General features: G+C 39.3%; 1 protein-coding gene across 2 annotated transcripts in view; it reads left to right on the top strand.

Annotated features, from left to right (window-relative positions):
* C2H1orf94 (chromosome 2 C1orf94 homolog) overlaps positions 1 to 13,837 on the top strand; it is a 198,355-nt gene that overhangs the window by 41,720 nt on the left and 142,798 nt on the right. For both annotated transcript variants that reach the window (XM_083171145.1, XM_083171146.1), the window contains exon 2: positions 9,006 to 9,496. In XM_083171145.1, the coding sequence (XP_083027271.1) occupies positions 9,006 to 9,496 (491 nt within the window). The remainder of the gene's footprint in view (positions 1 to 9,005; positions 9,497 to 13,837) is intronic.

The following is a 13,837-nucleotide window of genomic DNA, read 5'->3' as shown; positions in this document are numbered from 1 at the left end:
CCCACCAACATTCCACCACCAAAAATCACTCCTTCCCTTCTGAGTCCTGCCATGCACCCAACTGGTATTTTTTGGTCACATATGAGGCATTGCCATACTCGGGAGAAATTGGGGCACAGATTTTGGGGTGCTTTTTCTCCTTCATACCTTATGAAAATGAAAAATTTTGAGCCAGAACTGCATTTTTGTGTAAAAAAATGTAATTTTTCATTTTCACTGCCCAGTTGTATAAAAATTGGTGAAACCCCTGGGGGTTTGAAATGTACACTATACCCCTAGATGAATTCCCTGAGGGGTGTAGTTTGCAAAATGGGGTCACTTGTGGGGGGGTTCCACTGTATTGGTGCTTGGGGGGTCTTGCTAATGCAACATAGCACCCACCAACATTCCACCAGAATCTGAGCTGCAAAATCCAAAAATCACTCCTTCCTTTCTGAGTCCTGCCATGCACCCAAATGGTATTTTTTGGTCACATGTAAGGCATTGCCGTACTCGGGAGAAATTGGGGCACAGATTTTGGGGTGCTTTTTCTCCTTCATACCTTCTGAAAATGAAAAATTTTGAGCCAGAACTGCATTTTTGTGTAAAAAATGTAATTTTTAATTTTCACTGCCCAGTTGTACCAAATGGGGTCACTTGTGGGGGGGTTCCTAAATTTTAGCATCTTATGGTGCCTAGAAACCTACATGGTGCCTAAAAAATAATCTCATAAAAAGGAGGCTCCAAAATCAAGTAGGTGCTCCTTCTATTATGAAGCCTGTGGTTTGGTCAACGTGCACACTAGGGCCACATATAGGATATTTATGAAAACAAAAGAATTGGGGGAATCAATTTTTAGTCACATTTCTCTAGTAAAATGTACTGTGTTCCTTAGAAAAATGTATTAAAATTGCAAATCTGCAAAAAAAATGAAATTTTGAAATTTCACCTACACTTTGTTTTAATTCCTGTGAAACACCTAAAGGGTTAACAAACTTCCAAAATGCTGTTTTGAATACTGTGAGGGGTGCAGTTTTTGAAATGGTATCATTTATGGGGGTGTCTCACATACAAGTCCCTCAAAGTCACATCAGAACTGAACTGGTCCCTAAAAAAATCAGTGTTTGAAATTTTCTTGAAAATTTGAGAATTTGCTATTCATATTGTAAGCCTCCTAGTGTCCAAAAAAATTAAAAGGAAGTTGAAATAATGATGGAAACATAAAGTAGACATATGGTCTATGTTGTTATTAACTATTTTGAGTGGTATGATTATTTGTCTCACAAGCAGAAAATTTAACATTTTGCAAATTGCAAAATTTTCCATTTTTTCACGACATTTTGGTATTTTTCACAAAAAAACACAGACTGTATCGACCCAAATTTACCACTAATTTGAAGTACAATGTGTCACGAAAAAACAATCTCAAAATCACTGGGATAAGTAAAAGCAAAAAAAAGTTATCCCCACTTAAGTGATACATGTCAGATTTGAAAAAAAGGGCTCTGTCAGGAACGCAAAAACTGGCTCTGTCAGGAAGGGGTTAAAATTTCCCATTATCTCCCTATTTGGGCCATGCATTCAGGTATTCAATGTACCTCATGCTCCAATCCCAAATTCATCTCTTTCCTTCTATCCTGAGGTTGTATACATGTTCCCTGTGCTGTTTGTGCACATCCCTGCACATGTTACATCTGCCCCACCTGCAGTGCACATGGTTTTGCCCATTTTGCGAACAAATGTGTACTGCGATCAGATCTGAATAAATGCCAATATGAACTGGGAAAATTGCTATGAGACATTATATGAAGTGATGGCACTATAGTGTGGCATAATTTGTACTTGGAGCAGCTCTCTAATGAGGTATAATTACACTTTATATCATAATGGGAATTAGGAGTGCTATGTTGCATGATGAGCACTGTCAGCCCTACAATATGACATTATATGAACTATGGCACTACTATGGTTTATACAATAAACTATGTAGCAACTATAGGGCATAATATAAAAAAGTTGCTGTAGAGAGGTGTTTTTATAGATACATTGGGACAATACCCCCTTCAAATTGTTGTTATAGGGACCACAAAGTTTGGCTATGCCCAGATATAAAGTGTAATTATAGTCAGCTATCAAGTTACCTACACCTTGGCTCAGTTAAGATTCCAGTTAATTTACTGTACTTTGCCCTTATTAGCACTGCTACTGTTGGGCCTAATTCAGCATGGATCGCTTATAGATAGATTATTGAACAATTGCACATGCACAACTTCAATTAGCAAATAAATATCTGTACACCCCGCAGTTCCATAGAAGTCACAGTTGGATTGACAAGAGGTCAGTGTTTAAGGGCAGAAACTTTTTCTGGGAGTGTTTGTAAAAATGCAGGCGTGCCACGGGAGTCTATGGGACAGGTCTCTGACATCAGCGATGACCACTTCCAGACTGTTCCTTTAGCAGATTAGTGGAAGCCCTAGACTTACTCAGATGGGGAAAAAAAAACTGTTCTATGGTTCAGTTTTTGAGAATGGCGACTTTTTCTCAGACTAGCAACCCATGCTGAATTATTCCCATAGTCAGAAACTCTTGTGTATTTCTATTCTTCTTGATGCCAATACAATGCGTAGGAGATTTTATTTAAACCTCTCTACATTATCTACTAAATAAAACAGTGAAAAATGATAACTAATAATGACCCCATTTCACTCTAAAGTATTTTTTTAAATAAGCTTGTTTATATCCCTACCTATAATGAGTAATTCATGTTTATTTTGTTGTCAATAATTTAGATTTACATCAAAAGGCCCATTTAAATCATTCTCCTTAAATGTGACTTCTCATAATATTTTATGTTTCTGTTCCGTGTTTTGTTTTTCTAATACAATCAATGTTGTAAATCAGACTTTCTTGCAGCAACATAGAGTTGAAACATGTGCAATAGAATTATGGATGATTTTTAGAGCACTTTATTAAATGATTTAATATATTTTCAACATGATATGATGGCATTTATTTATTTTTGTAACAATAGATTCAGTTATCTTGGCTTTTTTTTTTTAAATGGATAATAGAAAATAAATATTAACTAAATAAAGACTTGTTAATCAATAAAAGAACATATACATCTGGCAACTTTAATGTGTACAGATTTTTATTAAGATGGTGCTATATGATGCATCTTCTTTATATACTTAACAATCCTATTTGTCCAACTGTTTGTAATACATAAAATAGCTTTAAACCTAGGTGAACATGTTTTCAGGTCAAAGTCCTCTGTGTTTCCCCACTTTTTGAAATCCACATATATATATATATATATATATATATATATATATATATATATATATATATAGCCAGGGAGTTCAGCACTCACATCCGAATGTATTGAAGATAGGGGTGCACAACAAGGGTCATCCAAGCCAGATGGCCAAATAATAAAGGTACTGAGGCAATTAAATGATCAGCAAACATATACCCACCTTAGGCAGAATCCCACAATGACCACTAAAAAATGCATTGATGGTCTATTGACTGCAGGACTGAATGCGGGGTGGATTGATAAGAAGACCTGGTCGTTCCTCACTGTTGATCACCCCGTGATCCCTATTATTTACACTCTTCCTAAGATCCACAAGCGGCTGGAGGAACCCCCAGGGCGGCCTGTTATTTCCGCAATGGGTTCACTCCTCCAGCCGCTTGCGGTTTATGTCGACCAGTTTCTCCAACCGCTTGTTCAAAGTGTTAGCAGTTACCTGAAGGATACGGGTGACTTTCTTGCCAAAATTGGTGAGATTAATGTGCTTCCTGCCGGTGTGTGGTTGTGCACCATGGATGTACAATCATTATACACCATAATCCCACACCGACAGGGTATTGAATCCTTAAGGGATAATCTCGTTGAGAGTGGCCACAAACAGCCACCAATTGAATTTTTACTTGGTCTGGTAGATCTAATACTCACAAAAAATTACTTCATGTATGGGGCAGAGTTTTATGAGCAAAAAAATGGTACCGCCATGGGTTCAAATATAGCGCCATCATACGCTAACCTGTATATGGCTACGTATGAACAAAATCACATTTACCCCATGTTTGGTCATCAGATACTCCGCTACTACCGTTACATTGACGATGTTTTTATTTTATGGTCTGGCACTGAGAACGACTTTAATTTGATGATTGAATATCTTAATAGTCTTGAGGAGCCAGTTAAATTTACATCAAACATCCAGTTTGCTACAATCAAGTTTTTGGATGTGAGACTGTTCAAAGATGGGTCAGGCCTTGGGTCAACGCTATACAGAAAGGACACTGACCGAAATATGTTCTTACACCCTAGTAGTCAACATCCTACTTCATTGAAAGAGAGCCTGCCCATATCGCAATTTCTTAGGGTACTAAGAATCAATTCCAATACCGAAAATACTGAATTACAGCTTGATGAGATGCGGGCACGGTTCTTGGACAGGGGGTACTCACCAGTGGTCATTAATCGTTGTCTGAGAAAAGCACGGACAAAGTTCCGTAACAATGTACAGACCAAGACGAATAAAGCCGCCAACAGATTGGTCCATGTCAGCACGTATGACCATGCATCTGGACAGAGTAAAATTATCTACAAAAAGTTTTGGCCAATTGTAGGCACCGATCCTGCTCTCAAGTTGGATACAAGGACACCACCTATGAGTGCCTATCGGCGCGGTCCCAATATTCGCTAACTACTGATGCGACCAACCATGCATCCCTCACCAAAAGCCACTACCTGGCTATCAGGTGGCAAACCTGGATGCTTCAGGTGCATGTCCTGTACCACTTGTCATTCAATGATTGCTGGGACAACTTTTCCTCACCCACATAGCGGTGAGAAGATCAAGATAAGGAAAAAACTCCTATGTAGCATGGACTTCATTATCTATATTTTGATGTGCCCATGTGGGCTGTACTACACGGGGTTGACAACCCGATGCTTCAAGGAACGTATGGCCAACCACCGTACATCTATACGCGCTGCCTATGCTACGGGTAGTTCTGACAAACCGGTGGCAAGGCACTTCTTAAAATTGGGCCATCAGATATCTACTCTACGGTGCATGCTCATCGACCATATCCCAAAGGACCCGCGTGGTGGGAATAGAGAATTAAAACTCAAGAAACTGGAAGCAAGGTGGATAGCCCGATTAAACACTATTGACCCAAAAGGGTTAAATGAATATAACCACCTTGGTATATTTTTACAATAAGCTCCTACCAGACATAGTGTTGAAAAAACTTTTTTTCAATTTTTTTCTTTTCCTTTTTGGCACATATACTGCCGGGATTTTTTCATTTTTCTATCGCCACTGGTGTTAGCAATGACTAGGGGACTTTGTCCCAATAGTCACCTTATTGTTGTCTTTCGTCTTAATCTATTATATGTTCTTTGTGTGTTATTGGTGTTTTTTGTTTCTTTGATATATATGTCATCATTATATATGTTTTTATCCTAAAATGTATCCTACAGACTCCTCCCCTCTGAATGCTGCAGGCTACTTTGCCTAAATTTACAATCGGTATTTCCCTATAGCCCCCTTTAATTGGTTAGTATGGGCGCTTGAGCACACAGTCTTTGTGCGTTCCACTTCCTATCTTTGGAACGCACGCGCACTTCCGGTATCGGAGGCGCACCCTGGTTACCAGTTGTCTTCCTGGTAACAGGCGCCTGCTTGTGACGCGCATTGGCGCGTCTTTCTGACGTTTATACCACTTCAGGACCTCACCAGTTACGTTGACCTGTATGCGTTTCACGCACGCACACTTCCGGTTTCGGAGGCGCATTGATGTAGCTATTTATCAGCTTTTCCCTTATAGCAGCGTTACTGCTACAACGTCCCTAGTAAGTACCAGCGTTATTGCTATTTTGCTAAACATTAATGTCTATCTTGCACTGCTTTGCCTATTGCCCAATAGCTTAATTAAGGGTTTACTATCATTGACCTATCAGCACGTTTTTTGCACAGCTGATGTGCTGCAGCACTAATGAAGGGAGGATGTGTGTATATATGGATGCTTTGCCATGTGTGTCAGTATTACTGCCTCTCTCTTGGTGTACCCATGGATCTTATTTGCTCTGTCTTGACAAAGGCCCTATATGGGTCGAAACGTCGACTTATGATATGACCACTGAATAAAAGTGACTGACTTTTCTGCAATTGGTGAGTGCCTCCGCTTTTCATTAAGCACCTGCATTTATATATATATATATATATATATATATATATATATATATATGTGGACATACAATTTATTGTATTATTAAGAAGGTCTCAATTTAGTGTGATGAGTAAACTGACCCTGTTGACCTATTGACTATTGACACTGTTGATCTTCAAATTCACACCTGGAAGAGGTATATGGGTGGAAATTAGACATTAAATAGAAAGGAAGTCAATAGTTTGGCCCCCTGTCAACAGTCAATAATTTGACAGGGTCAAAAAGAGATGGGCTTAGATTGACTCTTGGTTTTTCATGATTTTTGTGTTCAAGTAAAGTTTTTGGAGTGTTAGAGATATGGGCCCTTATTCTGGTTGGTGCGGTAATATCCGCGTGCGTTCGTGCCACCGATGTTTTGTGTCTGCGCATGTGCAGAGGCGTCTCTGCGCATGTGTGAGCGGAACACGCGGCCACATTCCGCATGAAATGTGTACACTACGAACAGGGGGTGGAGAGGGGTGTGAAGGGCTGTTTGGCCTCATTACCATATGTTTACACCCTGCGTTTCATGGGCGTTCCCATGCAAACGCTGGGCGTACGTATGGTAATGCGGCCGTGACGCACGTGTAGGGGGCGGACATTTGACATTGCCGGATGTCAGCTGCCCGTCCAGATCCCTGCGGAGAAATGCCCGTGTGGTCTGAGGTTGCGGGAGCTGCCTGGCCATTCGGTCCTGCATTCGATGGTCTGCGACCATCGAATGATGGGGGAGGTTCCCTGAGATGGAGGAGGTGTATTCATGAGAAATAAACGTGCGGTCCAATCGGACAGCTTCTTACCGCGTACGGACGGAGTTGGCGATCCGTATGGAAGGCGGGGTTTAGGATGCACGGTGCTGGCCGCATATTCGCATCCGGCCGCACCGATCAGAATAAGGCCCATGGTTAGGCATTTATGGAAGAGTTAGGGTTAGGCTTTGTAATGGGATATTTAGGGTTATGTGAAAGGGGGAGGATTAGGCACCAGTTGGAGGGTTTGGGTTAGGCCCTAGGGGAGAGTTAAAATAACACAAAACACTTGTCAGCAATTTTTATACTGACCATTTGCACTTAAACCTTTTGATCATGTTGACGTAGATGTGGACTATTTAGGTGTCAAACTTTACACCCTGTCAACCTATTGACTATCGACCATATATTGTCAACCTAGAGACTGTCTATCTAGACACTGTTCATCTTTTATTCTACACCCATTGGCCGATTCCAACAACTTGGTAGGTGTGAAGTTGATGTGAGCAAGGAGGTTAGTCCACACATTGACTACAAACAAGAGTTCGTTTTTTTGAAGGTAACAAGATTACACTGTGGCACTTATACAGGGTCTGAATAAGCAGACCCTTTTATAGAGGCATGTAAACAACAAACACCTGTATAAGCAGCCTGACCTTTAAACTTAGTGATAAAAACATGTGTTGTTGTTGGAATGAAATAATTATACAGATTAAAACAAGCATGAAATATTATGGTGGTTGATGAAAGAGACAGATTGTAGCCAAGCTTTGAGATAAGTAAATGACAAAGGAACTAAGGATCACAATTAATAACTTTGTAATTTAAGAGTAACTTGTGAGTTTTACATATCATTGCACCCTTTCTCACCATTAAGAGAGGCTAATGGAATACATGGGTGAGCATGCAATCAGAAAGATCCAATTAGAAATGTTCAGTTCAGTTCTCCAAAACTTTAAATTGACCTGAATTTTGTGAATGCAAATTGAACCAAAACTCGTACCGGATCTCCCAATGGGATCCAATCCTAACCGAGTTCCAGTACATAATGTCCCATGGTTTAGAATTCTGATTTTAAGTCTGAATTGCAGGGCTTTATTTGCAAAAATTACATGATTTGATTTGCTTTTATCAATGATTATCAATTATTGTGTCAATCTATTCCAAACCAAAAAGATTTCCAAACCAACACTATGATGGTGGTATTGCTAAAAACAAAAGACAGTAATGAAATTTAACCAAATCGCAGGGGTCTACACACATCTCTAGCTTCAATCTACTTATAACTCTGCTGCAGAAGTCACAGCATCGCAAGCAGTAACTTTGCTTCTGAGGAATCCTTACTATTATAAGGACATTGCTCTCAGTTGAGCGCAATCATCTATAGTATCACAACCATGCCCCTGTAGAATTTTAGTAAAGAGATCTTAATTAATAACTATATTACAGACTAATAACATGTGTTTATGCTTAGGTGAGTTTTAACATTTTAAATGTAATATTCTATTTTGATTCTTTATGAAGTGGAGTGATTTTCTGTTGTAATATAAATACTGGCTTCTGCATTTCAGATAACAATGATATATATTAAAATAGATTGATTGTATATTCATACCCAGTCATTTTGCTACCTGTTTTGGCCCAATATTATTTAAATAACAATCTCCATAGATTTGAGGAGAAGAGATTTTGCACAGTACAAAGGAAGGGGTTCTTTACTGTACTGGCAGTAAAGCTTAGAACCAGAGGAGGTAGTGCTGGCAGACACATATTTAAGGAGGGGCTTGACAAATTTCTAGAGGCAAACAACACACAAGGTTACAACTCTACTGTTAGAGTTTAGCAGAGGGATGAGTGCACAAAACATGGACATTACAACAAGTTTATAATCCAATTATTAAAACTTCAGAAAAATCTAATTTTTTATGCAACTTATTTATTACAAAGGTTGAACTTGATGGAAAAATGTCTTTATTTAACCTTACTATGTAAATATAAGAAAAAGGATATCTTATTTAGTATCTGTTGGTTGTCATTTCTCTCTTATAGGAAAATACTTGAAAATAGTAAGAAGGATGAGATTGCATATATGGTTGACCAGGAATATATGAACCTTATCATAGAGAATCTCCTTGATAGCGTTAGTGAATTGACCATCAGCTCCATGAAAGCTACACAGGCTTTGAATGTAGAAGATCAAGCCATGTCAAATGAGAACAAAAGAGATCTCCAAGTCTTTTCTGGTCAAGAAAGAGAACTCAGAGGGAAATCGGATTCAAAAGACCAGAACATGCTCTGCTCAAGACGTGAGGAAGAAACAAGAAACCAAGAGCTTGAATCATCTAAAAGTAAAATTTGTCAGACTACAGCAATATCAGTTTCCACAAATCAAAAAACAGAAATGGTTAGGACCACAATTTGCAAGAAAAATGTTCCAGACACATCTGGTGCTCAACATAAAGATAATAAAAAGCAGCTACCAGTGTTTGCCGAGATTTGTAACAACACAAGAATGAAAGCTCAAAATCTTCATCATTCAGGTAATACTATGTTTACTAAGCTGTATACAGTATTATGTTGTCTTTGAAGAAGTGTTATTTTTGTGGTACAGTACTCAGGAATGTATTGAAAATACAGAATATGTCTATGTAATAATACTTGGTCAAGTGGAATTATCCTAATTGGTGTTGTTCCAAAGATTTCAGCACTAATCCTGTAGTGGACTTCTTTAAATGGTTTCTTGCAGATTGTTGCAAAATATCAAAACCACTGGGAGGTTAGGTTAGGTTCACCCGTCACAGAAACAGGACACAATGGTGTATTAATTCAAGATTTTTTTCTCAGACTTATTATATATAGTCACACAACATTTAACTGTACACAGGGACATCTCTACCATTGGACATCTCTAGGCATCTGTTTAGAGTGTAGTGATTTGCGGGAGCGCTATCTAGTGTACCTATTACAGAATTAAGGATGACTGAGTAAGACATCATTTTCCTACATAATACAGATGGCAGCAAAGGAACTTTTAAGATGCCACCTCCGCACTTTCACTTGAGAAGCTCTAAAATGGATATTGGTGGCAGTGTGGGGTGGGGGCAGTAGATTGAAGTTTTATCTCGGGTGTCAAGAAGACTTATGACAGCCCTGACTGTACAGTACATACAAAAAGAAAATTGTAATAATATAGCCCCTAGGCTTATAATTTGTAATGCCATCCAGCCCTTCTTCATTAGAGGATATATATATATATATATATATATATATATATATATATATATATATATATATATATATATATAGTTTTTGTGGGTACAGCTGTTTTTTGGAGATTTTGTGCAAAATAGTGTTGATAAATATGTCCCTTTGGGGCCGATGTATTAAGCTTTAACAAGAGATAAATGCAAGGGTGATAAGTAGAGATAAACGTCCAGCCAATCACCTGCTAACTGCCATGTTACAGCCTGTGTTTGAAAAAAGTCAGTAAGAAGCTGATTGGCTGGATGTTTATCTCTCCTTATCACCCTTGAATTTATCTCTTGTTAAGACTTAATACATCTGCCCCAGTATCTTATCTTTAGCTTATCTCCAGCTGCCCAGCACTTACACATGAACATACAGTAGTTTTTATCTGGGTTTCAGTGTCTGTGTAAACATTGAAAGTACAAATGATTGACATAAGCTCTGCTTCCCAAATGTCAGCTGTAGTGGAGGAAAAGAGTGAAAAACTGGAGGGGCCCAAAATACCTGAAAGATTTAGCTAAGGTTAAGTAAACAACCCCATTGCATACTTATCCTCATTCAGCTTGTGCATTGTTATAGAATGTGCACAGACTTCACGGGTCTATAAATTCTATTGTTTTAGACAGGGGCCCACAATCTCCTTCTCAATAAATTTGAAGATTTGTTCAGGTTACCATCCACAGATGGCCATACAGAAGAATCAATGCTTGGAACTGAATTTGAGAATTTACAGTAACTATCAACAGTATGATTGGGCAGGATATTTGAATTAAGCCTTTGCCATTGCAGTCTGTATTTTGTTTATCATCTTTAGAGTTTTTCTAGAGATTTTGGGGGTTATTCTTGTTGATTTGCAAGGCTACGAATTCACAGCCTTGAAAGTCCATCAAACCCCTCCCGACAAATGTCGGCCACCTGCCCCCCTCACAGCCCACATCTTTCGATGGTCACCGACCATGAGAACGCCCAGCTTTCTCATGGGGACGCCCATAAAATGCTGGGTGTTCCCATATGGTAATAAGGGTGCCCTGCGCCTCACGCCCCTCTCTGCCCCTTGCCCACTATGTTGGGTGCATGCAACAGAATGTTCGTTGTGGGTTCACGCACCCTGCGTATGCACGCGCACAGAAATGCGAATGCGCATAACAAAACCACAGTTCACCGTGCGAACGCAGCCCCATACACATGAGGAATAACCCCCTTTGTGTAAAGTTATGTGCCAACAGTGCAACACGAAAAAATGGAGAAAGGCAAGGGCAAAAGTTACAGATACCTTGCAGTGAGTGCGGTCTAGGCATAAAGGACCAACATTCTCTAGATAGAAGATGTATACCATCTGCATCAATGGCAATAGGACAGCGGTTCTCAAATGGTGGGTCCCGACCTTCTCAGCATGGGGTCACAACTCCATGTTGCTGATCTTAAGGTTTATGACTTTTCTAATCTCAGTCAGTGATTCAAGGAGTCTGAAAAATCTGTTGAATTGTATGTGATTTTAGACTCCTCACATAATTTTGTGCCTCCACAATGCTGCCATGTATTGCTGCTGCCTACACATGTGTGAAGATGTGATGACCTTCTGTAGTACCTTACTGGGGTCCTGTAATTATTTGTATTATCTAATGGGGTCCAAGAGCAAAATAGTTTGAGGACCCCTGCAATAGGATAGAAAGGTTTCATTGTCTTCAAAGAAATGGAGAATTTCTCAGCCTTCTCAAAGGTTTAGTAATACCCCGTTCTCACTGCTAGGCAAATTCCCGGGTCTAGCATGTTGACCTGGTAATTTGCCTTTTAACACAGATTTTTTTGTCAGTGTGAACAGGTCAACCTGTGTTAAAATTCCCGGGTCTCCAACCCTGCTTTTTACCCGGGTGTGAGAACCGGGAATGCAGACACAGGTTTACCCATACACACTGCAACAAAAATCTGTGTTAAAAGGCAAATAACCAGGTAGAACTGCTTTACCAGGGAATTTGCTTTATCATTGAGGATGGGGGTCTGTCGCTGCAGTCCCTGGCATTAAAATGCTGGGTAAAAGCCGGGTATTTCACACAGGCAGTGTTTACATGGCATTATTGATTTGTTGGACGCCTGGGTGTGTTATCAGCTGCTTCTCCAGTCACAATGAAAGTACAATTAACATTTTAAATGAGGAGGAATTATCATGTGTTTCATGTATCCCAAAATAAACTGGCTTCTGCTTCTACTTCAACCTGTCTTTCTCCATTCAAAATACAGGGAGCAAATTAACATGTTGTTGATATAATAATGATTCCAGTATACAAGGAAAATAATTGTTCTTTTTTAAGAAAAGGATAGGTTGTGGAAAAAAATTACTGGGAACCATTGGCCATTATTCATGATCACTGCTTGATCCACTATGTTCTCAAAAAATATCCAACCAAGCTTGGAACACATGGAAGTTTATCTGGGCATAGTATCCTATTTACTGGTATATTGTCATGTTGCACATTCTAAGCAATCATTTAGGAATCACACCTTTCACATTAGTGAATTGTTTCATCAGCTTGGTTTCAAGGAGGTTCTGGAATATTGCATGCGGGTTAAGGCAGATTCATATATCCCATACATATATTTATTTACCCTCACACTCCCACTAACTCCCCCTCAGCATCCCTGCCCTCACACTCTCTCTAATTCCCATCTAAGCGTCCCTACCCTTGCCCTCTCTCCAATTTTCTCTTCAGCATACCTGCCCTCACCCTTCCTTACCTCCCTCACCATCACTGCTCTCACCCTCCATCTCACTCCCCCCTCAGCATTCCTGCTCTCACCCTCCTTCTAACAACCCCCTCAGCTGCCCTGTCATCACACTTCTTCTAACTCCCCCTGTCACCAACGTATCGGCCCTAACTGTCCCTCTAACTTCGCTCTAAGCACCCTGCCCTTACCCTCCCTCTAATTCTCCCACAGCGCACCTACCCTCACCCTCCCTCTAACTCTTGAATATAGAAGCTGCAATCAGGTCTGATTCATAAACACTTTGATTTGGAGTCTGATCTTGCAAGGTATGGACAAGTACCCAGTTGCTACAACAGTTTAGAAAAAAAAATTCTGAAAAACACTGTATGTTATGTTCGGGGTCCACCTCATGTAGTGCCATCAGGGTGTATAGATGGCTTTCCCAGAATTCTTTGTTGCAGTCATGTGACCACTGACATCACAAATTACAAAAAATTCAGACTGCTGCGAATATAAATGCCAGTTTTTGGCATAGAGTTTTAGACTTAATAATTAGATTATTGATCACTGTATTAGCTTCCTGACATAACTCATCTTACACCCAAACGTTCCATAAACACAAAATTGTACTATACATTAATCAAAATAAAGATCAGAAGATGGTAAATTAGAATGTGTTTATTGAAAAACGTTTTCATGAATAATTGAACACTGTGTAATTAAATTGTGATTATATTTGGTATTAAAACAAGCAGCTAAAATGATCGCTATAAACAAAACAAAAAACAATATAAAAAGTGTCAGACTAAAAGAGTTGAAGACCTATAATGCTATACAATAACAGTTATCAACTTAAACAATCAGGGAGTTAAAACAATCTCTTTGGTTTAACATGGTCATCAAATTATGTTCTAACTCATAATACAATACAA

Source organism: Crinia signifera, chromosome 2 (assembly GCF_055691185.1).
Source record: "Crinia signifera chromosome 2, ASM5569118v1, whole genome shotgun sequence".
NCBI lineage: Eukaryota > Metazoa > Chordata > Amphibia > Anura > Myobatrachidae > Crinia > Crinia signifera.
The sequence above is the reverse complement of the archived record's forward strand: the minus strand, read 5'-3'. Positions and strand labels throughout refer to the sequence as shown.